This window comes from Paroedura picta, chromosome 12 (assembly GCF_049243985.1).
Source record: "Paroedura picta isolate Pp20150507F chromosome 12, Ppicta_v3.0, whole genome shotgun sequence".
Taxonomy (NCBI): Eukaryota; Metazoa; Chordata; class Lepidosauria; order Squamata; family Gekkonidae; genus Paroedura; species Paroedura picta.
The window spans coordinates 34,766,377-34,793,460 of NC_135380.1; the positions used below are offsets into that span (position 1 = coordinate 34,766,377).

The 27,084-nt window shown below is 46.2% G+C and overlaps 1 protein-coding gene across 8 annotated transcripts in view; it reads left to right on the forward strand.

The window, feature by feature from the left end:
• Nucleotides 1–27,084, forward strand: part of KCNT1 (potassium sodium-activated channel subfamily T member 1) — a 205,474-nt gene that overhangs the window by 106,521 nt on the left and 71,869 nt on the right. For 6 of the 8 annotated variants that reach the window (XM_077305300.1, XM_077305302.1, XM_077305301.1 and 3 more), the window contains one exon: nt 22,632–22,711. In XM_077305300.1, the coding sequence (XP_077161415.1) occupies nt 22,632–22,711 (80 nt within the window). Of the gene's footprint in view, nt 1–10,986; nt 11,029–22,631; nt 22,712–27,084 lie in introns of all 8 variants that reach the window. The other 2 variants (XM_077305304.1, XM_077305306.1) reach the window with 1 other exon arrangement.

Below are 27,084 nucleotides of genomic sequence, written 5' to 3' on the forward strand. Positions count from 1 at the left end.
GAACCTGTGATATTCTCTCTCTCTCTGTATGTGTGTGTGTGTGTGTGTGTACACACACACACACACACACACACACACGGAATATTGCAGGTTCAGTATATAAATGTCAGCCAGTAGCAGAACAAAAGCAAACATATAACAGAAATAAAATGTTAAAAACTTCACAAAACATGAGAGATAAATAGTCAAAAAAGAATAGTATCTAAAGCATAACACAATATCAGGGACTGCAGAAACCAGATGTCCTCCAACAAAATTTATGTCCAATGGCACCTTTAAGGCCAACAAAGATTTATTCAAAAGCTTTCGTGTGCATCCACACTTCCTCAGACAATGGAACTGGGATCATAAGAGTACAGATATAAGGAGAATGCAAATTAGTAGCAAATTAGTAAGCATTATAAGTCCAAATATACCATATGATAATTATTTGCTAGAAAAGCAAATCAGTCCTTTGGGCTCAATTGTCGTTTACAAGAACATTGGGGCAATAAAAATGTAAAGTTAGTGGTTAATGGCTGATGCTTTCCAAGTTGTGAAAAGAAGTAATTAAAAGTGACTTGTTGTTAGCCCCATCCTGAGTTCTCAGGGCAGTATAACATACTCAACATGGCTTTTCACTTATGGGGATTCCTCCATGCTTGGGTGGTGATGGATGGGAAGGGCTTTGATGGACCTCCAGGGGAAGGACAATCTGGACACCATGGCATTTTCAAAACAGGCATACAATATTCAGCTTCCTACGCTAAGTTTGATGATGCTTTAATGGATCTCAGTGGGTGTTTTATGGAAGACGTGAGACAGTCACCTTTGGCGGGATGAGAGATAAAAGAAACCATTGATTTCAAACTGTTTTATGGGGACAGGGAGCCTGTTCTGTGAAAAAAGAATACCCTGGGATTTGAATGTCATTGTTTTGTGCACAGAAATTAGGTCCCCTTACCAGTGTTTTTTTTTAAAGGAGAAAAAACAGAAATCAAAGATGAGCATATGCTAGCATAATTTTACTATCAATGAGCAATTTGGCTCTGCACATGATTATGCTGTTGTAGTTGGTTGTCTGCTTTTAACTGATGTTTCTGTAGATTTGCTTGTTTTAGGAAGACCTATATGTTCCAATATGCAGTTTATTCATGGAGTAGAATGCTGATTTATTTTATTAAAAAAAACAGTGGGAAATGTTGATGTGTGACCAAATGTTTTGACATGAGGAAATGCACAGAATGTAAGAATCTTGGGTTTGAGACATATAAGGAAGAAACAAACTAGAAATGGAGATTTGAGGGATGAAAGAGCAGGGGAATGGAATTTCTAAGTTTGAAAGGCCCACTTGACTATGTACTTGATGAGAGACTGACCAAAAATCAAAGAATAGGTCCACATTCTGAAGGGGCAGGCGGAGTGCTTCTTGGAATTTGGATTTTTGCCTAAAATATAAGCTGAACAGAGACACAGAGCCAAAGTGACTATTTTTGTTGGAAATATAAATGTATCCATACCAGTGTGTCTGTTAACTAAACACAGTCCTGATACCATGGTCCCTATTCATGAAAAAAGAGGGCCCCTAATTTATCCCTGTTTTGCTTTGGGAGAGAGGAGATTTCTCCTTCACTAAACTTGTTGTTCTCTAAGCACATAAAGCATGATTCTCTTCTCCATTTAAATCTCAGAATGGTCATGGAACTGTGAAGCAAGCTGTTCTATGCTCCTTTAATTAAGAAATGTTGCCAAGTTTACTTCCGGAAACATGCTTGGAATGCTCATGGGGAGAGAGAATACTGTTTTATTTATTTTAATTTATTTCTGAACTTTTAGCCCACCCTTCCCAGGTCAGGTTACAAGTAAAAATATACAATGTAATAATTCTAGAAAAATTGCATATACATTTGGGGGTTCATTGCACAGAAACAGGCAGTGAAAAGGGAGCCAGCATGGTGTAGTGAAACAGCCCACTCCTCCACATGCAGCTAGCTGAGTGGCCTCGGGCTAGTCACAGCGGTCATCTCACAAGCAGCTGCTTGTCTGACAGATCTTCAACCAGTTTTACCAGCCATCATGGTGTAGTGCAGGGGGTAGTCAAACTGCGGCCCTCCAGATGTCCATGAACTACAATTCCCAGAAGCCCCTGCCAGCATTCGCTGGCAGGGGCTCCTGGGAATTGTAGTCCATGGACATCTGGAGGGCCACAGTTTGACTACCCCTGGGTAGTGGTTAGGAGTGGTGGCTTCTAAACTGGTCAGCCAGGTTTGATTCCCCGCTCCTCTTCCACATGCAACCAGCTAGGTGACTTTGGACCAGTCATAGCCCTGATAAAGCTGCTCTGACTGAGCAGTCCTGTCAGAGCTCTCTTGGCCTCACTTGCCTCACAGGGTTTCTCTTGTTGGGCAGAGGAAGGGAAGGCTTTGAGACTCCTCCAGGCAGTAAAAAGCAAAGTATAAAACTCAACTCTTCTTCTTCTACTATGGTCCAAACTGGGCTCTTGCACAGACTTGTGAAGCTATGCTGGCAATAGAATGGTGACATGTTAGATTTTCAATTTATGTTTTTAAGGGTGACGTGCCTCTTGTGGCGCAGAGAGGTAAGGCAGCCATCTGAAAGCTTTGCCCATGAGGCTGGGAGTTCAATCCCAGCAGCCGGATCAAGGTTGACTCAGCCTTCTATCCTTCTGAGTACCCAGCTTGCTGGGGGGTAAACGGTAATGACTGGGGAAGGCACTGGGAAACCATCCCATACTGAGTCTGCCATGAAAACGCTAGAGGGCGTCACCCCAAGGGTTGGACATGACAAACAAAAATCGTGACTGAAGTGGACAGTGTCTTCAGAAAGCTTCTCTGGAGAACAGCATCCTCTAATCTGGAAGCTTGGCAGCCTAAGTCTGTCTCCCTGTCAGCTATTCCAAGCACACTTTCATACATCAGTCATTGTGGGGCTTACTTCTGAGCAGACGTGTAGAGGGTTGCCCTGCGGATCACTTTGGGAGTGGAATGCAAAGGCTTTGCTTCCTCGTCCACCTCCTGAACTCAGCACGGACTGAAGGGACCAGTTTGAAAAGAGATGGAAGGGAGTCAGAAGACCCTGGTTCTTTTCTCCTGGCTGGGGCCACTCAGACTTCTCTGGAGGCTATGGAAGGGCAGTTTCCTTTCCTTCCTTACTGGCATTTCTCATACATGGGGTGAACAGGGGGCTTTGCCTTCCTTCTTCTGCTCTGGATTTCATTTGGATCAATGAAAATCCCCCCCCCCCAAAAAAGAAGTCCCAATAAAATATCTTTTATGTTGGCACTGTTCATTTCAAGTACCTAGTAAACAAAATCTAGCCATTCATTCTAGACTTTGTCCTTTTTTTCTCTAGTCAGGAGAAGGGAGGGGGTGTCAAAAAAAGGGAGCCTGTCCTGTAAGGCACGACAAAGACTATATCCATTCAAAGGAGGTGTCTTGGACCCAGACTAAATTCTTCATCTCTTTGCCTGCTAGAGTGTATTTACACTGGGGATGAGTTCAGATGTTGGGGGATGCAAAGGCCACAGGATACCTTTCCTTGAAGTTTCTTCTGGCTTCCTCCGGGCCTGAGAGGTTGCCCCCATCTCATCAGCCTCTGAAGCCAGCTCCGGATGTTCTTCTTCCTCAGATGGTTTTTGAGGGAGTATTTTTCTGTGCTATTAAAAAGGACACAAACAGAACCTGTTTCCCCCGCACAGCAGGCTCACTTAGCCTGCAGCGAGAGCCATCCGGACTAGAACTGCTGGTTCAGCACTTTCAAAGAGAGCTGTGTGCTGCAGCCTTTTCCAGATGAAATTATAGAATGCTCTTTTGTGTCATTTTGCTTGCAAAGCCCGGGGGGAAGAAGATAACTAAGAAGCCGGCTGTGAGGCTGGCCGAATGAGGAAGGCAGTGATTAGATTGTCTAGGATAAGCCTAGCTAAGATACCATTAACACTTGTGCCTTCCAGCATTTGAAAGTTGATGGACTAAAGCAGGGGTAGTCAACCTGTGGTCCTCCAGATGTCCATTGGACTACAATTCCCATGAGCCCCTGCCAGCAAACGCTGGCAGGGGCTCATGGGAATTGTAGTCCATAAACATCTGGAGGACCACAGGTTGACTACCGCTGGCCTACAGGCAGGCAAGCATGAGTGCTTCAGCCTTTAATTCAGCCATGAGTTGCTCACCCTAAGGACACAATGTCTTCTCCTATGGAACTCACCACCACAAATGTCATCATGTTTTCTAGGTTCGATCCATGCATGGCCATGGTGCCATACTAGAACCTCCATTGTCAGAGGCAGGCAGTAGTCCTATGAATAGCAGTTGTTGGGGGGGGGGGGTAGAGATTTTTACGTTTATATTAATTGACCTTGCTGGATCGTCTGCCCTTCCTGATTTTGGACTAGTTGGCCTGTGGCTGTAATCCAACGAAGATTGTTATGTCCAAAGTTAGCAGCTTTCTAAGTCTGGCTTTCTCAACCAGGGTTTCATGAAACCCTGGAGTTTCTTGATGGCCCTGGAAGGGTTTCCTGATTAGGTGGGAGTGTATTAATTTTATATATATTTTTAAATTCATTAAACATGTATTGGGTGGTATGACCCACCCACCCCTCCCCAAATGGCCAATGATGGACCTAGAGGGGGCGGGAAGGGGAGGGGCTCCAGGTGGGCATGTACACAGCTATGCTTCCCAACCATATTTGGCGTGCTGACTTCAGGGGGTTTCTCAAAGCATGAAGAATGTTTCAGAGGTTTCTCAAGCTGAGGCAGGCTGGCCTGGATGTATTGATTCATATCTTCTGATCCCTGCTGGGCTGGGAACTGTAGTACCACAATCTGACCAGATGCAGTGATGGCACTGTAGAGCAGCTGCCAAGAGTCCCACAACTACCTCGGCTCGCAAGCTAAGCAAATACTGGAAATAAAGTGCATGTGGCCTGCGATCAAAGCCCGGTGTTCGAGATCCTGTGCTTGGCTAAAAGGCTGCTAGCAAGGTATCTGGGCAATAATTTGCCTGGTAAGCAAAATGCTAGCAAGTCTTCCAGTCTGACCTCCCTGCCTGGAGAGGATTGTTATTACATTGTTGAAAGACTGCTGAATAAATGCTGGGAATGGAGGCTGGCTGATACGGCTGAGGTTTGTTATCCCTGTGCACCAAACTTACACACTTGGAAAATGTGCAATACATGTTGGCAACAATTTGGAGCAAAATCTTTTTTGTTGGTGTTGTGGTTTCTCTGTGTAATTCGTCTCTGTGTCCATTCATCACCTGCCATAAACTCTCCCCCAATCTGTTTTTCTCATTCTTTCTCTCTTTCTCTGTCTCTCTCTTTCAAGAAAACCTCATGGACTATTTGCGTTAAGTTTTTAGACGGATGTCTGCAAGGTAAATCAGGTTTAAAAAAAAAACTTCACCATTGTTCTAACCTGATGATTTAAACTTGTGTCTGATTGGTGTGTGCTAACGAAAAGAGTGAGCACACCATTAAAAAAAAAAAAACAGGACAAATTACCAAATTGAACGTTCCCAAATTTTGCAGAGGAAGGTGAGTGCCTCTCAGGCAAAATGAGGGCCAAAGGCAAAGTCTGCATTGCAGTGACTCAATTCAGAAGCAGTTAGTTGCATTTAAGTCCCATTGTATTTAGAAGTGAGTTGCATTTAAGTTCCATTGAATGCAATGCAACAAGCTTATTAAAAAGGCCTATGGATATGGACTGCTTCTGGATCGTGACTGCTTCTGGATCGTAGCCTCAGCATCCAGCATGTCTAGACCGTAACTCCATTCCACTTTGATGAGCAAGGAAATGAGATGTGTTTGAATTGGCCACACATTGCAAAGAGAATTCTGTGCATGCTGGTGCCATGGACCAAAAAATATTCCAGTTTCTTCTCACCTGCTCTCAACAAACTGCTGGCCTCATCATCATTTTAGGAATTATGCCGATCAGAGTAAATGTTCATTAGCTGCATTGAAGTCCCTTTGTTCATTAGTGCCATTTAAGTCCCTGTGATTGCAGTGGGACAAGCTGCTCATCATCTGCAGTGAATGTTCATTAATTTCAGTACTTGCTTCTAAGGCAGGGGTAGTCAAACTGCGGCCCTCCAGATGTCCATGGACTACAATTCCCAGGAGACCCTTCCCAGCGTTCACTGGCAGGGGCTCCTGGGAATTGTAGTCCATGGACATCTGGAGGGCCGCAGTTTGACTACCCCTGTGGGGTAGCAGGACAGAGTGTTGGAAAAGTACTCATCCTATTGAACAGCCATGTGGTTGCCCTGGAATCCGTAGCCCCTCCATCCTGGGCCACTGCTTCTGCTCAGCACAATTAGCCCTCACTTGCCCACATGGCCACTGAAGCTACGGGATAGAGCCAACCCAGGGGGTGTTGTTTGTAAGCATGTTGTTTGTTGTTGTGCTGGGTGTAGCCTCATCCAGCTCTTGACCAAATTGCAAGAGTTGCTACAGCCAATGGGGTTAAAAGTAGAAATGAGCCCCAACGACAGTGAGGGCAGTGGAGGAAGGATGAGGATAGTGCCCTGGCTCCTGAAAAGCCAGTGTGGTGTAGTGGTTATAGAATCATAGAATCATAGAGTTGGAAGGGGCCATACAGGCCATCTAGTCCAACCCCCTGCTCAACGCAGGATCAGCCCCAAGCATCCTAAAGCATCCAAGAAAAGTAAGAGTGGTTGAGAGTGGCAGCTTCTAATCTGGTGAGCTGGATTTGATTTTCCACTCCTCGACATGCAGCCCAGTCACAGCCCTTAGGCCCGTCACAGCCCTGATAATGCTGCTCTGTGAGAACAGTTCTATCAGAGCTCTCACAGCCCCAATTACCTCACAGGGTGCCTGTTGTGGGGAGAGGAATGGAAGGCGATTGTAAGCCACTTTGAGACTCCTTCAGGTAGAGAAAAATGGGGTATAAAACCCAACTCTTCTTCTTCCAAAATGAAGCTACATAAATATATTTGCCATGTCTGCTAAAATATAGCCAAAAATGGGAGCCATTGCTTGACCTCCCCCCCCCAAAAAAAAACATACAATTGATGCGTTTTACTCAATGTCTACATTTTTGAAAGCCCATTACAGTGAATATTGGATCATATTCAACTTATTGTCCACTAGAACTCCTAAGTCAATTTAACATGCACTGGTCTCAAGCCAAGTATCCCCCATCTTATATTTATACATCACATTATTATTGCACCAGTGCAATACTTTACACTTCTTCCTATTCAAATTAATTTTGTTGGCTAAGGCCCAGTTTTCCAGTCTTTACACTTCTTCCTATTCAAATTAATTTTGTTGGCTAAGGCCCAGTTTTCCAGTCTATCTAGATCTGCTTCAATAGCAGTCCTTTCCCCTGGAGTATTAGCTACCCCACCCAAATTAGTGTAATCTGCAAATCTGATCACTGTATCTTCTATTGCTTCATCCACATCATTAATTAATTTATTCCTATTTATTAATTAGGGTTATTAAGCACTGCTCTTGGGCCAGCCAGCTCATGATGGTTTACAACAGGAGAAAAGCAAAACAACTATAAAATAACAATCGGGAGTAAAAAAAAAAACAGTCCCCCTAAAATACATACTCAGCAAACCCCTCCTAGCTCTATGCCTCAAGGTCAGTGCTTGGAGGAGAGCCCGCACTGATCTTCCTCGCCCTGGCCTCAACCCAACACTGGGCAGAAGAGCTCTGTTTTGCAGGCCCTGCAGAACTGTGATAGCTCCAACAGGGCCCGCAGGTCTTCCGGGAGCTCATTCCACCAGGAAGGGGCCAGGACTGAGAAAGCCCTGGCCCTGGTCAAGGCCAGGTATACCTCACCGCCCTACTAGAATTCACAGAGCAGAGAACTCTGCAAGGGGCATAAGGAGTTGGACCAGGGGTGGGCAAACTGTGGCCCTCCAGATGTCCATGGACTACAATTCCCATGAGCCCCTGCCAGCATTCGCTGGCAGGGGCTCATGGGAATTGTAGTCCATGGACATCTGGAGGGCCACAGTTTGCCCACCCCTGAGTTAGACAGCCCTTCAGATAACACTGGACCCAAATCACGTATCATTTTTAATCCCTCCTTCTCAGTGGGGGAGGGGTGCTCTTCATACCATCCAGAAAATAATGTGGAGGGCCTTAAAACAAACCCATTCTCCCTCTCCCTGCTCTTGCCCCCCCCCCCAACCACACTGCCTTTCAACCAATGCTTAACTGCCCTCAGCATTTCATAGCTTATGAAAGGCAATGAGCAAGGCTGTTTTGGGGTAAGGGTTTTTAAATTTACAAAATAGTCTTGGGCTTATCAGGGGAATCTCCCAACTATGCAGAAACCCATCCTTGGCCTGTGGGTAGCCTGGTTCACTGAGCTACCGGATCATTAAGAGGGAGAAAAGAGGGAGAAAACCTCAAGATGAGAAAGCCTTCACATTCTGTTGCTTCTAATTGCTATGGAAACTGCCAATGAAATGCCACAGGGAGATGAATTGTTCCCTTCTATTGTCTCAGCAGAAAATACACAAAACACCATGGGACAGCCTTTGATCAAGATCAGTAACTCCTTGCCCAAAAGTCCAAAGCAGGCAAAGCAGCAAGCTGACACTACAAATCCAAAATATGCACTGAAAAAGGAACATGAAACTTGTCAAAGGACTCACAATCCTCAAAGGAATAGGGTTTAGACAACCTGTGAGCTGGGGATTGTGGGGTCAGCGTTATGTCTCCTGCCACTGGCCCCGACCTCCATGTGTTGATCCGAGTCTTTGGCACAAATACATGCACCCAGACTGTGTGTTGCAAACAGAGCCCATGAGCAACGCAGGCTGCATTTCTGAGAGGTACATTATAAGCAGGGTTCCCTCTTAGCCAGAGGTGGCCAAACTGTGGCTCACCTGAGATCCATGGACTACAGTTCCCACGAGCCCCTGCAAGCATACTTTACGTGTGAGGGACTGCTCAGTAACCCAGGAAGCCCCACTCAACAAAAGTCTGGAGTCACACAAGGTCTTGCATTGCCCACTGCCCATCTGAAGATTACCGCAGTTTTGTTCTGCTGAGGTAAACTGCTCTGCCCAATGAGGAGTGGCTGCATGTGTGGAATTAGGGGAACATTGATTGCTCTTTATCACTCCTTTCCTAGTAGGATATATAAGAAACAATATTCATTACACTGTTGTGCTGACCCGGTCGAGGTACACAATGTCTCTGGCATTTCTCCCATCCTTCTGATGGTGACGAATGTTAGAACGCTCTGCCTCCAGCGGTGAGCAGACCCTGCTTGCAAAGCACTCCCTCATAATTCTGCATATGAGTAACGGGAATATTGACATCATCGATAAAAACGACAGAGCAGCAGGGTCTCACTGCGAGGAATAAAACTGTAAAGCACCAAAATGTTGTGCCTGGCTCTTTTCTTTTTCCCCTTCCGAATTCTAATGGGCAACTCTCACACCATGCATGTTAACTCCGGAATACACCCCAGCTTGCCTCATGCCCAAAGATGTAGATCTGGCCTCCACTCAAGAGAGCAGCTTTCGGCATGATGCAGATGTGGAAGAAAACAGGACGTGCGTACATGTGGCTGAGCTTTTTGTCTTCTGTGGTCCTTGGATGCACCCAGACCAGAACTTACCTCACAGAAGATGTTCAAATGCTCTTCTGAGATTGGCTGTTTCTGAGAAGAAGAATAAGGATGCCAGTCCCTGGGTGACACCTAGGGATCCCCTTGATTTACAGCTCAGCTCTAAGTGACAGAGGTCAGTTCACCTGGAGAAAATTGCTGCTTTGGAGGGTGGACTCCATAGCATTATGCTCTGTTGAGGACCCTCCCTGTCCCAAATCCGGCCCACTCCAGGCTCCACCCCCAGAGTCTCCAGAGCTGGCAACCCTAAGTCAGGAAATGGGAGGGGGGCATTATGCCTCTGTTCCTTCGACATGCCCATCATGCTTGAACAGCTCCAATGAGTTTCCAGTTTTGAAGTGGAGAGGCCATTAAATTAACCTTGGCAGATACGTTTCTCCAACATTTTTGAGCAACATGAGAACCACTCAACAATAGTCTGTTTTTAGCATGACACGGTAATATCTATTGAAGAAGAAGAAGAGCTGGTTCTTCTATGCTGCTTTTCTCGACCCAAAGGAGTCTCAAAGCGGATTACAGTCGCCTTCCCTTTCCTTTCCCCACAACAGACACCCTGTGAGGTGGGTGAGGCTGAGAGAGCCCTGATATCACTGCTCGGTCAGAACAGTTTTATTTGCGCTGTGGCAAGCCCAAGTTCACCCAGCTGGCTGCAGGTGGGGGAGAGTGGAATCGAACTCGGCTTGCCAGATTAGAAGTCGGCACTCCTGACCACTACATCAAACTGGGTATTGCTGCATGATCTGCCCTTCCTTCTGGGTTAGTGTTGCTGGTAGAGGAAATACCCTTGTCCCTTGCCTGATCCTATTGTTAAGGGAAGTTCAGTGGACCAGACAATAGTCAAACAGTTCCCATACTGCTCTGCCAATGATTCCTTGTTCCTCAATGGTAATCTTCAGAGTAGGAGCATGAAAACTTGGGGCTGGTTTAGATCATGTGCTAATCCTTTGTGTGACAGGGCAAGGGGATTATCCCTAACCTACATACCCACCGGGCTTGTTGACCCCACCTCCAACACCAAAGGGTGTTCTGATTGAACAAACATAAGCTTGCATGTGCACATAGATCCTTGATTAAATCTAGGATTCCAGCCATGGACATGCTGTGTGCATGCCAAACTGGATCCTGTGGCAATGCATGGATGCCCTCTGGCATAAGAAGCAGAACTAGTGCTTGGGGAGCGGGGAGGAAAATAATGAACATCCACTTGTCTTCCTCCCATTATAGACCACATGTCTCATTCAGATATCTCTGTCTTGTGGTGCATCAGAACTTTTCATGTCCATTTCCACCAAAGATATGCAAGAACCCTCATGATGCTCAACTGATGTGCACCTGTCTTGTTAACACTCCTTTTGCCCTGTGTCTGTAGGCCACATAATGAAGATTTCAGTATGGATTCCTCCCTTTCACAGTAAGTTAGCTTCGAAATGCATGTGCTGCAAGGTTGCATTTGGCCCTCTCTAAGGGGAAGCTTGTCGGTTTTGTTCCTGTCGGACTGAACAGAGAAACTCCTAGTTGAACTGAGATGTGTTTTAAGTGTGCGGGTATGTAAAGGAACATAAGTTGCCGTTATACAAAGCATATCCACGCTGTAAAGTTAAACGGGTTTAAGTCTCTTCTCACCCCCAGAGATCTCTGGGAACTGCAGTTCTGTGAGGAGGAAGAGCTTTCCCAGAATTCTCCTCACAAAACTGCAGGTCTGAGGATTCATGGGCGAGTGGGGAGCCACATAAAGAATGATTGTTGATGCCTTAGACCAGGATATGGGCGACGGTGTGGAAGGCTTCATTTCTTCCCCTGCTCATCAAACTTGACAGTTCTTTAGCTAGTATTTATTTATGTGTTCCTCTGTGGTAATTCTCTCGCTGGCTATGCGCTCTGGCTACCTGCCACATCGCTTCCCTTAATGGCACCATTTTGTCATGTTCAGAGAGGAAATCCATCCCCATAATAACGGGGGAACGTTGACAAGCGTGTGCGAAAATATAGTTTCCTTTTTGTAGAGGATGCTCCCTTTGAAGGAATGGGATTCTGGCCGTTCCTATGAAACAGTGGGGGACTTACATACAAACAAACGCTCTTTGTGAACAAACAGACCTTCAGGGGAACATTTCCTTTTTTCAAGGCTGTTCATATCCAGTACTGAGCCTGTTTCTGAAAAATTTACCTTCTCCTTGGAGGTTCATTAACGTGTACTAGTCACCATTCGATGCTGGGGTCATTGAAAGAGGAGCATGCATGTGTGAATCATCGCTCTGTGTTCTGAGCTACCAAGGCCATCTCCTGGGGAAAGGACCAGTGCATTTTAACATTAGTCAGACCCTTTGGCTGTTGTTCATTCCTTCGGTCTCTGCAATCGAGGCCAGAACTCGGAGGTAGATCCGTGCAGAAGTTCCCAAGTTCAATTCTTGGTGTATCCAGTGCATAGGGAATCAAGTAGCGGCAGTTTGGAAGAACCTCTGTTTGAGGCTTTGCAGACCCACTGCTGGTCAGAGCAGATCATGCAAGGCTAGGCTGTCAGACTCAACAGGAGAACGTTTCATCCTCCGGTTTGGAGCGGGGGAGACAGCTTTTTCTCAGTGTTGGCACTGCACACTTTGCAAATAGAAAGTCCCCGTTCTGTCTCTGACATTTCCGGTCACCAAGTTGAAAACCCTTGGGCAAAACTCTACAGCAGGGGTAGTCAACCTGTGGTCCTCCAGATGTTCATGGATTACAATTCTCATGGGAGAATTACATCTGCTGGTAAGACCCAGCTCCTTATCAACCAGGCATCCAAAGAGGTGTGAAGAACTGGGTGACATGTGTGCACAGTACAAAAAGATGTACCAAGCCAAGCATGACAAGCAAAGACCTTTTCCCAGTTTGCAAAAATATGACCAGTCACAGGAGAGGGAAGGCTAGCCCCCTCCCAGGACCTAGCTAGGAAGATTCCAGAGGCCAGATCCCATCGCCCGGCCTCCCAGCTGTCACCAATCAATTGGACCTTTGTCTTCCAAATGAATTCTCAGAAGTAACCATTTGGTTCTCTAGCGGTTGCGATCGTGCAGACCCGTTCTGAGTCATGGCCGAATGTCGTGTAATTGACAACAAGGGAGCTGCTGCTTTCTGGGCTATAAAAGTTGCACTCGGTAAACAGATTTGGAAATTCATTGTCTTATTATATGTCTTCGGTAAATTTGTGAAATATAGCAGCAGCGCCCCGGGGCAGGGAATGGGACTGCTTGCGTAACAGGTTGGTTTTCTGCTGCAAAATGGAGCTATTTGTCAGTGACAAAGTACTTTGATAGAGCTGGTGGGCACTCAGTCAGCGACTACAAGGGAGTTTGGCAAGCATCAGGAGTCATTTTGGGAGCTGGAGGAGGTGCTGGGCCAATCGTTCCATTTGCTAAAAGCCCAGCGCGTTTCCTCCTTGCTTTTGCCATGGACGTGTTTGTTTCCTTGGTATGTTCATCAGTCAAATGCTGCACACAGAGAACGTTGATGCAGTCGTATCAAGAGAATTTTTGAAGGGTTGTATCGAGGTATGTAGGGCAACACAATGGTGGAAAGCTGCAGAAGAGCTGGATCCTGTAGCACGCTGCACATGCACAGGTGACAAAAATAATTTCAGAAATTCCCTTATTCAGACTGAAATGCAGGGGGAGTTAAACAGAATGCAGTTATGGAAAGCCTGTCTTTCTAATGTGAATAGGGTTGTCGTTTTGTTGTCTAAAATGTAAAGGTAAAGGTATCCCCTGTGCAAGCACCAAGTCATGTCTGACCCTTGGGGTGACGCCTACCAGCGTTTTCATGGCAGACTCAATACAGGGTGGTTTGCCAGTGCCTTCCCCAGTCATTACCGTTTACCTCCCAGCAAGCTGGGTACTCATTTTACCTACCTCGGAAAGATGGAAGTCTGAGTCAACCTTGAGCCGGCTGCTGGGATTGAACTCCCAGCCTCATGGGCAGACAGTTTCAGACAGCGTTTCTGCTGCCTTACCACGCTGCGCCACAAGTGGCTCTTGTTGTCTATGCACATCAAATTTTATGCCAATAATAGTTATCTGAATAGGGCTGTCAGTTTGCAGTCCAGAAGTACTGCACAGATCTCTTAAAGGGGACATAGCCTTTTACTTTACTCTGATCCTTTTCTCTATTCGACATGCTCTAGCAAGCAGATCCTCCAGTTCAAAAGGGGAAGCAGGGTGGAGAAGGGCGATGGAGAGATGGACAGGGGTGGCAGAAGCCATGGCTCTGACATCTCTTGACACTTCAAAGGCATAAGCAGTGTCTCCTGGTCCTGTCCCTATCTACATCTGTGTCTTAGGAAACCATGGAGGGTTTTGCTCACACCTCTGGGTTGTTCCCCAGTAACTTGAAATGGAAACCACGTCCACACTACAGCTATAAACCAGTCCCAGGTCTCTTTGTTTATTGTGGCTGCAAACCAAGAAAGGCATTCAGGATTTCTAATAAAAAAAATGTTCAGATCTCACTCTGAAGTACAACATGGAGGATCGGTAGGTACCAGAAAAATACCTCTCACAGTGGCTTAGTTTACAGGTGAGACACAAGCCATTGTGAGCCAGGTGCCATTGAGAGCTTATGTCCTGATTGTTTAATGCTGCTGATACAGCCTGTGTTGTCACGGATCCCTGTTCAGCAAACATTATAGAGAATTTCTCCTTTGGCTTCCAAAGACTGGGCAATAAACACGACTTAGAATTGTCGATTTGTACTTTATTGTGTTATAGTATATACTTATGAACACACAAACTGTTTTCTTGCTGTTATCTTCTTTGGTGTGCTCCTGTTGCTTGAAGATATTGTTATGCAAACCAAAAAAAGGCATTCAGGACTTCTACTCAAAAATTCTTAAATCTCACATTGAACTATGCTTCCGAGGACTCACCGGGACATGGCTCATTGGGAAGGCTCCTGATTTCTGTGCAGAAGTTCCAGGTTCAAGACCCGATATCCCAGGGAACAGGTGTTGGGAAAGGTCTCTAGTGGACACCCTGGAGGGACACTGAGATTCAGCAGTAAATACAAGAAGCTGCCTTTTCCACATGAGAACTGTTAGTCTATCAATGGCATTATTGGTTTCTCTGGGTGGCAGCAGTTTTCAGGGTCTTTCCCACCATCACCTTCTCCCTGTCCACTTTAAGTGGAGATGCTGGGGATTGAACCTGGGACCTTCTAGATGCAATGCAGGTGCTCTGCCACTGGGCCACAGCCCCTCCTCACCACCTTCATGAAATCAAAGGACCAATGGTCCAACTCGGTTTAAGGGAGCTTTATAAATCTGTTAGGTTAGGTTAAAGAGGAACTGTAGCCCTGTGATGAAGATTAATAGATGGGACACAGGTGAATTATTCTGCATCCTACACAAAGCAAGAGTTCCACCACTCTGTAGAATCCACTTGTTTTTAATTAATTAATTAATTGATTGATTGATTGATTGATTGATTAAGATTTCTGTTTGAGTACAACAGCAGCTTTAAGACCAACTCATTCACCCATCCACCAATCCACCCATCCGCCCATCCATCCGCCCACCCATCCGCCCACCCATCCGCCCACCCACCCATCCATCCATCCATCCATTCACCCATCCACCCACCCATCCATCCATCCATCCATCCATCCATCACTTACATTTCATTTCATTTCATTTCATTTCTTGGCTGCCACTCCTTGCCAGCTGGTTTGAAGTGGTTCACAACAGTCAGATAAAAATACAGTTTAAAACCCCCAATCTCAGCAACTCCCCATCCATCTGCCCTCCCAGCCCTTGATGGACTGCATGCAGTTCCTTGCCCCCACAGGGCGGGATTCAGAAGAGGGGGCCCGATTGGGATTTTACCACCCAGCCTCAACCAAATGCTTGGTGGAAGAGCTACGTTTTACAGGCCCTGCAGAACTGTGAAAATTTATTTTCAGGTATAAGCTTTTGTGTGCAGGCACCCTTTGAAGAACTGGACTCACATTTTGTTCTGTTGCTTCAGACCAGCATGGCTGCCGACCAATTCCGACTTGTGTTACACACATTAACGGCCTGTATTTTGACAGCCTTTATTTATTTCTGCATCTCAATGAGATGAAGTCTTTCATTTATCCATTACTATGCTGCAGCGCTAGATTTATTTGACGTGTCGTGACATTGTGAAGGCATAGGAAGCATCTTCTCTCTTCCCCTGCAGCCGACCGAAAATGGGAACAGGCCTCCGAATTCTGGCCAGCACCAAGGGGCTGAAATGCTGGCTTAAAATAGCTTGAAGGGTGAGATTGAACAGGGTTTGTAGGTGAGAGAGGAAACCCCTGCAAACACCTGGGGGGGGGATAATGACTGAAGGAACAAGGATTTTCCTGTACGTGTCAAGCACACAGTGATGGAAGAAAGTCAGTTTAGGACTGGGGATACCTGCATTCAAATCCTTCCCCTTGCCACAATTCTGATTGGATAAATATGGCCATTTTCTTCAGGGGAACGGATCTCTATTGCCTGGAGTTGAGCTCTGGTTCCAGGGGATTCCCAGGTCCTGCCTGGAGGCTAGCATCCCTAGGGGAGAGGAAGCTAGGGGGTTAGTCTAGCAGGAGGGTGCAGGGCCAGGAGCAATCTCTTTGTTCCTGGAGCAGAGGACTGGATGGGCCAGTGGTCTTCAACCTCCTGCAGGCTTTCTGAAAGGGCAGCCTCTACTGCTGGGCCTTTATAGACTGTGGTTTTAAAAGGAGGGAGCAAAAGGGACAGTGAGGAATATTTTTGAGTGCCGGCCACCTCTTGAGAGTTATCCCCGATGTATTCTATCTCCTTGCAGAAAAGCCTCTTTCATTCTCTCTCTCTTTCCTGTTTTTCGTCCCACCATGAATATAAATCATTGCAAAGTTGAAGGCACTTTGGCACCCCCCCCTGGCTCTCTCCCAAGCCCTGGCACATCTCTGAGCACTACATTTTAATCAGTCTTCTCGGCTCTCTTGTTTCTTTCTCATCTTACTGTCAGCTGAAATTCTCCTCCAAGCTTCTCCCTGGATTTTGTGGTTCTGAATTTCCTGGTTGACTTTCCAAAACACAAGCCAAGTGATGGAAATGCTCCCTTCCCCAGGTTTGGCACAGAGCACAGACATTTTGTGGCAACTCGTTGGAATGGGGCTGCCAGCTCTGGGTTGGGAAATACCTGGAGACTTTGAGGTCCACCCACCTTGGACCACCCTCCTTGGACCTTGAGGTCCAAAGCAGCCATTTTCTTCAGGGGAACCGAGCTCTGTTGCCATAGGGATGCCAGTCTCCAGGTGGAACCTGGGGATACCTTGGTTCTACAGCTCATTTTCAGGTGGCACAGATCATTTCCCCTGAAGGAAATGGCTGCTTTGGAGAGTAGACTCTTTAGCACAGGGGTAGTCAAACTGTGGCCCTCCAGATGTCCATGGACTACAATTCCCAGGAGCCCCTGCCAGCATTCGCTGGCAGGGGCTCCTGGAATTGTAGTCCATGGACATCTGGAGGGCCGCAGTTTGACTACCCCTGCTTTAGCATTATACTCCATTGATGTCCCTCCTCATCCCACTTCTGGTTCCACTCCCAATATGTCCAGGTATTTCCCAGTCCAGAACTAGCAGCCCTATGGAGTGGAGCTTCCTACCTGGCCAGTGGAATCCCTACACTGGAAGTCCTTTACCAAAGTCTACAGGGCTTGGGACTGAAGGACCATCTTCTCCTGTATGTTCCTGCCCAAGAATTAAGATCATAGGGAAAGGCCCTCTTGACTGCCCGTCAATCAAAGATGCTCATTTAATAAGTGCACAAGACTGGGCCTTTTCAGTGGCAGCCCCACAGAAATGGAAAAACCTCCCCGGGGAGGTGCACCTGCCACTGCACTTTGAGTCCTTAGGGGACAACTAGGATGATTTTATTTAGGACTGCGTTTGATTAAATTTGGAATTTAGTTTTTGATTTTATGTTTTTAATGTTTTTATGGATTGCATTAATAATGCAAGCTGCCTTCAGCCCATAAAAGGAAAGGTGGCTGATAGATATTTTAAATAAATAAATGTGCTAGTGAGACTGGGGCCATGAGCAAAAGCAGTCTTGATGTACATATGTGATCATAATTACATATGATGTGGTCAGGGCAGTTTCGAAACGTTCAGGCACACATGAAACCAAAAGAATCTGAATGTTAATTGCATTGGGACATTTTCAAGTCTGCTTTAATGCAGAGTGTTAGCCACGTGCCTGTATAAATTAGTTACCTGAGTGGGAAGATGCAACCAAAACAAAGAGATGCATTGACTAGCACATGCTCCGAGATGGAATCTAATTTTAGAAATTCTCCCAGTTAATCTGGAATTAAGGAGCACCAACTGATATTCTGAAACAATAAAGGCAAAAATCCGCCTTTCAGTACTCAGCAGAGATATTGCTGGCAGGGCTGCCCACCATCATTAGTTAGCTGGTTTGACAAATAAAAATATTTTCTGTTGGATGACCTGTTAGTGGTCTGTGAAGCTGGACAACCAGAGATACTGCTAAACTCCACCCACAACCCCCCAGAGGTTGCCGATTGGTCCACCCCTGCCCCATCAGTATCATGACCCCATCCCTGATCTACCATATTGTGCCCTTGGATGCATCCACTTCTGTCCCTGACCGATGGGAGGCCAGGGTTGTTAAAATACAGCAGCTGTAATGAGAGCCAGCTTGGTATAATTGTTAAGAGTGGTGGCCTCTAATCTGAATGACCAGGTCTGATTCCCCACTCCTCCACATGCAGCCAGCTGAGTGACCTTGGGCCAGTCACAGTTTTCTCAGAGCTCTCTGAGCCACACCTACCTCACAAGGTGTCTGTTATAGAAAGAGTCGACTTCATACGTCAACTTCAGTTTGACAGCACATCCCACCACCACCGTGATTGTTAAATTGGTATGATGCCAGCATACATTTGCAGCCTCTTCCCCCCCTTGAATTTATCCTGACAAGTTCTTTAGCAGGCTGCAGGGCCATACATCAACCATCCAAGCAGCCTACAGGTGAGACAGATCCTGTGGTTGTGGCTCTCCGTGATAAATGCAAATGTTTCCAGCGGGGCGGGTGATGCCTCTTCAGAATGGTCACTTCCATAAAGCAGGGTTTAATTTCCGCAGAGTCTGATAAATGGAAACCTGTCCAGGAGTGCCGGGAGTAGCACACCTGCCCCCTCTTGTGGCCCTTTGGGGAAATGCTTAGGGAAGTCAGGGAGCAATTGCCTTGTGCCTCCGACAGAGCAGGCGTCCTGGTTTTGCTTGCTTGCTTTCCCAAGGATGGAGCCTTGGTGAAAAGCCTTTACTGAGGACACAGGAGACACAATATTAATCAGAACTGACCAGGAGTCTCTATATAAAGCAGCTTCATGTGACATTGCATGGAGTGCAGTTGGATAATTCAAATGGGCATTAAATTACAGGGGATTTGCAAAGCCCAGGTGCCTGCTGTATTCCTGACTGAGTCACTGCTCTGCCGTCACATCTTTTTTGCCATTAACTCTCCTAGAACTCAAAAATGTAGGGTCCTTTAACAGCAGATGGTTCTTATGTACTCACACTCCAAAAAATTAGCTTTTGGGTCATAAGAGTAAAGCATGCCCTTAATTTTAATTCAGAAAAGAGCAATGTGCCTCTTCAATCAAAGACAACGTCACAGTGAAGGTATGATGGCTTTGCACAGAATACTCTGGTGGTCAGTTCCTGGTTTGTATGGCCTTTCTCCAAGCAAAGTAATTGCACTGGTGTATGTGCAAACTTCTGAAAGACAGTGAATTGGCACAGAGAAGTCCCAGCAGTGAAAGTGCATGGCCCGAGAGCCAAAAGATCTTCAGTAGGCACTAATATTTCGAGGTACTGCAGCTAGAATCAGTGGAGTCTATTGCTGTGAATGCAGGTGGTATATTTTGATTACAGGTCTACCTGGAATCTGAAATTTTAAGCACAAGTTTTGTCAGGTCACTCTTGGAGGGGAGCAACGACGTTTGCCTGGGATTGTCAGACGTTGCAAGGACTCACAACTAACTTCTTAGAAATAGAAAGTTTATTGAGAAGTACTTCATACACCTAGACTAGAGAAGTCAAATCTGCCTGAGGACAGATTTACTTCTCCTTATCAATACAATTCTCCCACCCAAAACTTGAAAGTTCCCAAGGGAGGGGAGGAAGGAAGAGGAGCCAGATACAATTAAAAACAGTGTTGCTTTCACATGTCCTTGGCTGTCTACAGGTTTAGATAAGGTGTTATGGTTACCAGAAGCTGGCCCAGCCGAAAGGCCTCAAAGAAAAGAACATTCAAAGATAATGGCTACATCAACATAGTTTCACTTTTAACAAGCATGCATAATATAGGGGCCTGGAGCTCCCAGGCACCAAGCAGCAAAGTTCAAACTAACTGTCATGGAGATACTCAGGCTAATTTATGACAGGATTTTCTTACAAACCTGACAGGGATGGGTCAAATGCCCCTCTCAAGCCTTCAGAGCCTGTGGCCATCCCTTTATCCTCTGGCCAGCAGTTCCATAAACTAATTATGCATTGGGGAAGTGACCCTATAGGGAGTGTCTGAGATTATTGACGAGAGAGAGTGGGAAAGGATGTGAGTTATGAGCCAATACGTCTGGGTTTGAATTTTGGCCGTCCCTTTATCCTGTGGCCGGAAGTCCCATAAACTAATTATGGTTGGGGAACTGATCCTACAGGAAACATCACAGACACCATTATTGACTAGAGAGATTGAATGAGGGTGTGAACTACGAGCCTGTAAGGCTGGATTCGAATTTCACTGCCTGGATAAACTTGTTAGATGAGCTTCAGAGGGCATTAAAGCAAAACCGCACTGTCATTTCTCCTGTTCGTTCAAAGGAGGTTGTCGATTCATTTCTCTAGTTCAGTGTTGTGTATTGTTTCTGCCTTACACGCTGATTGGAGAGGCTGCGCATTTTTATGCTGTGTTGATTGCCATGGTTTGCCATTCAGTTAAGCTCAAACCAAGTGACGGACCACATTCTGGCTCCCCAGATCAGCTGTTGCCAGAGCTAGCATTGGTACAAAAATGTTCTCCCAGTAAGGTGACAGGAAAGATCAAGTTTTGTGTTTTTGCCAAAGCAGGATGATCTCCAGATAGGCTGGGTCTTCTTATGTTTCTGAAGAAACTCTGACTTAGACCGTTTGTGCACTGGGAACTTCACTGCCCCACCCCCCTGTCAGGAGCACAGATCGGGGGGCAGATGAGGTGCACTGGGCCAAATGCTTCCCCATGTGGGTGCAGGAAGAAGTGGGGCAACCTGCCACAACTAAAACTCCAGTCTGCAGCCCTACATGAAACCTCCAGTGCATAAACGGTCTTAGGGATGCTTCTGTCAATGCTTGTTACGGGGCATATGGGAGACTCCGGGAAATTTGCCTTGTACACCTGACTCCTGCCTTGATCTGGGCAGCCCAGGCTAGCCTGATTCCATCAGTTCTTGGAAGCTAAGCAGGTCCAGGCCTGATTATTACTTGGATGGGAGACCACCAAAGAAGTCCAGGGTTTGGGGGGTCTCTATAAGTGGCTGTGACTTGACTAAGCTTTCCACCACCGAAGTCCCTGCCACAGTGGCATCCATGTGTCTCCCCTAAAGTCTGTCTTGCTAGCTTTGCCCTATTTCCAAGTATTTGCCAGCTGTAACCTTACTGAAATTATCCCGTTACACACCAAATATATCTACTTTTCCCCATGGTATTTCCTATCTACAGTAGACAATTGGCTCTAGAAACACTTGTTTGCAATGTTAATGTGGTTGATGTATAAACAGTTGTGCCTGAGGGCAGATTTCTTCCAGAGCGTATTTATCCAATCTGCCTGTGTTATGTTTGCATCAAACCAGATGAAAATGTCAGATGAGAAGTCTTCTCATGTGTGTAATGGTTATGACAATGATTTGTTGTATTGACTGGATCTTGAAGTGCTGCCATTTGTTGCTTGTGAGATAAATGCATCTTTGTGTGTTGCGTTTGGTGGTTTAAGTTAAAAGTAGAAGAGCTGTTTTTTAAAAATGTAATATCTGTCCAAGACTGCAAACAAGGGATGCTTCCAAAATGTTCATCTACATTTCCCCACAGATTTTGGGTTTTCAGATTATTTATTTATGTGATTTATATCCCGCCATTCCCATACAATGGCTTGTATGGCTTGTCCTCATTAAAAATCCCATTAAAACTCCCATTAAAAGGACACACTGATAAAATATAAAAATAAAAATGCACATCGAACAGGTGAAATAACACAAGATCCACCCAAGACTAATACCCACTATTGGGGAGGAGAGGGGGCCTAGTTGGCAACTCCCAGGTGCTAAAACCAGCCCGGGGGGGGCATGATCTTTCAGGGCTCTTCCTCCCCCCCCGGCCTCAACCAAAGACCTAATGGAAGAGCTCCATTTTGCAGGCCCTGCTGAATGTGGAAAGCTCCCGCAGAGCTCACAGCTCACCCTCTCTCTATTATTATTACTATTATTACTATTATTACTATTATTATTATTATTATTATTATTATTATTATTGTTGTTATTATTATTATTATTATTATTATGGCTCAAGGTGGATTATACCTCTCAAAAACATTCAAGTTAGGCTTACAATATTGAAATTATACCATGTTTTGAATTTTAAAGTTGTCAGAAATTAGTTTACCGTCACCACATCCATTATCAAGAAGACAAGAAAACATAAGAGAGAACAATATATAGATATAAGCCCTTAAATGAGGATTGATTAGGTGGGAGGCAGGGAGGCCAGTGGATCTCAGATGTCATTTCAGGGCCTCAGCCATCAGGCTTGTTTCTAATGGGGTAGAAATGCAGTCTTGTTTCTGATGAGCAATGCTCCCCTAGTCTGTGTTGGTTTTAAAAAAAAAACTTCCCGATTTGATACGGAGCACTTCCCTGGGGCACTCGATAGCCCCTCTTGGGACTGCTGTAAGTTACCGATTCTGACCCTGGCTAATTTTGTCTGGTCTCCTTTATCCTCCCTCAGGGTTCAAGTGGAGTTTTATGTGAACGAAAATACATTCAAGGAGCGTCTTAAGCTGTTTTTCATCAAGAACCAAAGATCCAGTAAGTGTTTTGCACTGACCCATTCCAATCCACGCTGTGGTGTGTTTTTGTGGAGATGTAGAACAAAAAGACGGTGCCGAACCAAAACACGTGAGTAGAGAGCTTGTCCACTCCTGGAAGGAGCCCCACTGATGCTGCCTTATACAGCAGGGGTAGTCAACCTGTGGTCCTCCAGATGTCCATGGACTACAATTCCCATGAGCCCCTGCCAGCAATCGCTGGCAGGGGCTCATGGGAATTGTAGTCCATGAACATCTGGAGGACCACAGGTTGACTACCCCTGTTATACAGAATCAGGCCCAGGCCCAACAAGGTCCCTATTGTCCACTTAGGCTGTCAGCAGCTCTTCAGGATGTCGGGCAGAGGTCTTGCATATCCTGAGCGGCCTGGATCCTTTTAACTGGAGATGTTGGGACATAAACCTGGGACCTAAGCAAAAGAAGAGAAGAAGTGCTGGGATTTTATGCCCTGCTTTTCAGTACCCGAAGGAGTATCAGAGTGGCTCACAAATACCTTTCCCTTCCTCTTTCCACAACAGACACCCTCTGAAGTAGGAGGGACTAAGAGAGCTCTGAGAGAACTGTCAGAGTCCCCCTGGTTCTGCCATGATTCACGAGTTTGTTTGAAGTTCGGTGCCTGAGTCTGACATTGTAGTATCAGAACAGCTTGCTGCTGATGTTTGGTTTATTGCCGTTCCCTCTTGCCCTCCGCATACTGGTCCCCCTCCTTCCCCTTCGTTACCATCCTGCATGTCTCCCTAGTGTCTTGAGCCTGGGCCCTAATCAGATTGTTGTGGCTGTAAGAAAGCCCACCATTTGTTGGGGCTTCCTGCGCATGCACACACACGCACGTGTGTGTGTGGATGGCCAGGAGAATTATATCCAAGGACATGTATCCCACATGTATCCTATCAATGCCTCGAATGAGCATACTTGCTTGGCTTAATAAATGAAACTTAATTTTACAAATTAAGAGTTTACTTTTTGGCCTAACAAAGATCCTCATAAGAAATCAGTCACAACACTCTAAGTAGCAACTCTCTGAGTGATGTTGATGTTAGCCACTCTCCAAGGAGATCCATAAAACGGACCACAGGGAAGAAGAACATGTTTTTATACCCTGCTTTTCACTACCCAGAGGACTCCCCAAGCAGCTTACAAGCACCTTTCAATTCCTCTCCCCACAATGGACACTGTCCAAGGTAGGAGGGGCAGAGAGAGCTCAGAGAGTTGCTCTGAGAGAACAGTTCTAAGAGAACTGTGACTCGTCCAGAGTCACCTAGTTGGCTGCATGTGGAGGAAGAGAGGGCGGAATCAAACCTTGTTCTCCAGATTAGAGGCCACCACTCTTAAGAACTACACCACGCTGGCTCTAAGCCATGGTTTCTTCCCATACATCTTTGGCTCGTGGGAGTTTGCATTTGGCTAACGGAGTGTGCCTTGCCATGAGTAACCAGAAAGGCCTAATCTTGCCCCTCATTAAAAAAAAAATGTTGTTGCCATTGTTGTAGACTGATAAGGATGTATTTGCTGTTTCATAGAAAGCGGATCCCAAATGCCAGCTTTTTATAAAAAGAGGTTACATTGTGCCGGTGGAAGACATTAAGCACCCAACTGCTTTTTTTGATGCGCCAAAGTTGACGTTAGATTTTATTCCTCATCTGGCCACAGCAGGAGTCAAATTGACAGAACTGTCCTGTGTGATTTATGGGGCTTGTTTTTTTTTTTTTAACAGCTGGTGGATGTGGCAGATTGTTTAATGCGGAGGGTGATTCATCAGTTTTCACACGCTTGCGCTTATGAACTTGTGTGATATATTGTTGCTGCTTAACTGTCCAGCCCGACTCATTGGAAGATTTTCTTTTTGGTTTCCTCCGAGAGCGCTGTTGAGGAATGATACTGCCCTCTGCTGATCTCTAATATTCCAGCTTTTTGTGACCAGGGCTGGTTCTGCACATACTTTGTTTTTTCCATTGTTGATCCTACTGAATTCAGATCGATTTGGATCCAGGGTCTTCCCCCTTTCTTTCCTCTCAAATTTAAACTGAACGTGTTCTGCACTTAATTAGGGAAGCTCAGAGGGGGGAGGGGAGCAGTGGTCAGGAACTCACTGTACGAGTGAGGTGGGGGGGGGGCGGTTGTCGAGTAATGCCCCAGCCAGCCGGCATTAAAGGAGCACAGTGCTGGAGAGTGCTTTATTTCTTATCTTTTGACTCCCAAGAATCTACAGCCAGAGCAAGCTGGGGGAGGAGTCAAGTGCAGCAGGAGGCTGCTTGTTTCTCTTTCTTTCTTTTCCTGAAATGAGGGGTGGAGGCAGCAGCAGCTTCATAGAGCAAAATAAACCCAAGCAGCAAATCTCTGCTGCGAGAAGTGTGGGCTTCTGGAGCCCAATCACTTTAAAACAGATCCCAAATGAGGGAAAAAATAAGTCTTGCAAGGGAAGCCTTGCAACCGGGAACCAGGTAGTCTTTGAACTGATGCCCTGGCCAATCAGCAACAGACTGCTTTGCTATGTCGCCATTGGAGGCACAGGGCAGGAAGTTAATCTGGCAAAATGCAGAATATCTACACTTAATACTGGGTGCTCTCAAAGACCGTTTATGCACTGGAGGTTTCATGCCAGACTACAGGCTGTAGTTTCAGTCATGGCAGGTTGCCCCACCTCTTCCTGCACCCACATGGGGGAGCATTTGGCCCGGTGCACATCATCCACTCCCGATTTGTGCTCCTGCACGGGAACTGGGGCAGTGAAGTTCCCAGTGCATAAAAGGTCAAAGTGGGTTCCTCAAATATAGCAACTTACATCCGCTCCTGGATATCACGGGGGAAAGGTAGGGTCACCATGGATCAATCATGTATGCAGCAGAGAGGAAATTTAAAGCACTCAAAATCAAAATGGAAATGGGAAGGACAGGAACCTCACTGGGTTACAATGCCATAAAGTCCACCCTCCAAAGTATCCATTTTCTCCAGGGAACTGATCTTTATAGTCATGAGATGAGTTTTGATTCTGGGGGATCTCCAGATCTCACCTGGAGGCTGACATCCTTATTCCCTCCCCCATTGCCATTTCTTTGAATGAAAATGCCTTTCCCCAAAGATAATTTAAACGTCCATCAGGAAAAAAAGACAGGCACTAGACCATCCCCCCCCCCATCTGGGTTTAAATGAGCGGGGGGGGGGATTGTTAATGAATTGGAAAGTGGTGTTGGGGAGAGGGGAGAGACTTTTCCAGTCCAAGACTGTCAAGCACCAAATGTAATTATGGCTACCTAGAAGGACAGCCACCCAAGAGAGGAGGCCTGTGTAGGTTGGCTGAAGCTCCAGACAGAGCCTGAAATAATATTGGAACACTGAATCACACATCTTTGCTCAACTGGTTGGCCTTTTGTCTGTTTACAAGTGGGAGGGTGAAGGGAGCAAGCTCTGCTGGAACCTTTTCGGTGCGGGGGCAATTGTTGCTCATGACCCAGATAAAGGCTCCTTGGGCAGGTTTCGTTTGCTGTAATAAGCCGGACAAATTATTGTCTGTGTTTGTTCTCCTGACAATGTTACAATGGGTGTTTGGAATGTTGTGGAAAGCAGATGTTCCCTGAGGGCAACGTATTTATTTCATGACAAATTGGGGGGGGGGGTTACATTATTGGATTTCCCCCCTCCTCCCTCTCCATGTTTATCTGAAGAGGCTTAAAAAATGTTTTCCTGAGGCAGCAAATTTTGATCATGATGAAGCAGATAGAGAAGAGCTGGGGTTTTTTTTGTACCCTGCTTTCTACTACTCAAGAGAGTCTCAAAAGGGCTTACAGTCACCTCCCTTCCTCTCCCCACAACACACACCCTGTGAGGTAGGTGAGGCTGAGAGAACTGGGAGTCTACCCAGCTGGCTGCATGTGGGGGAGTGGGGAATCAAAACCAGTTCTCCAGATCAATGGTCCCCAATCTGCGGGCCGCAGCCCGGTGCCGGGCCGCGAAGGCCATGGCGCCGGGCCGCGGCTCCCTCTCCCCGCCCCTCCCACAGTAAAAAACTTCCCAGGCTGCAAGCTTGCGGCCCGGGAAGCTTCTTACTGTGGGAGGGCGGGGAGAGGGAATCAGGGCCGCGCCGCGCACTGTGCATGTGCGGCCGGGCCGCGCATGTGCACATGCGCCATGCGCGGCCGAAATCGCGCATGCGCGGCACTTTTGCCGCTGTTCTCTCAGAGCTCTGTCAGCCCCACCTACAGTCTCTGCTGTGGGGAGAGGAAGGGAAAAGGTTTTTGAGCCTCCTTTGGGTAGTGAAAAGCAGGGCATAAAAAATGAGCTCTTCTTCTACTTCCCTGTAGTCTTTTTTTTATAAATCTACTAAATTGCTACTAAATGTTGTTATATGCTGTTTTT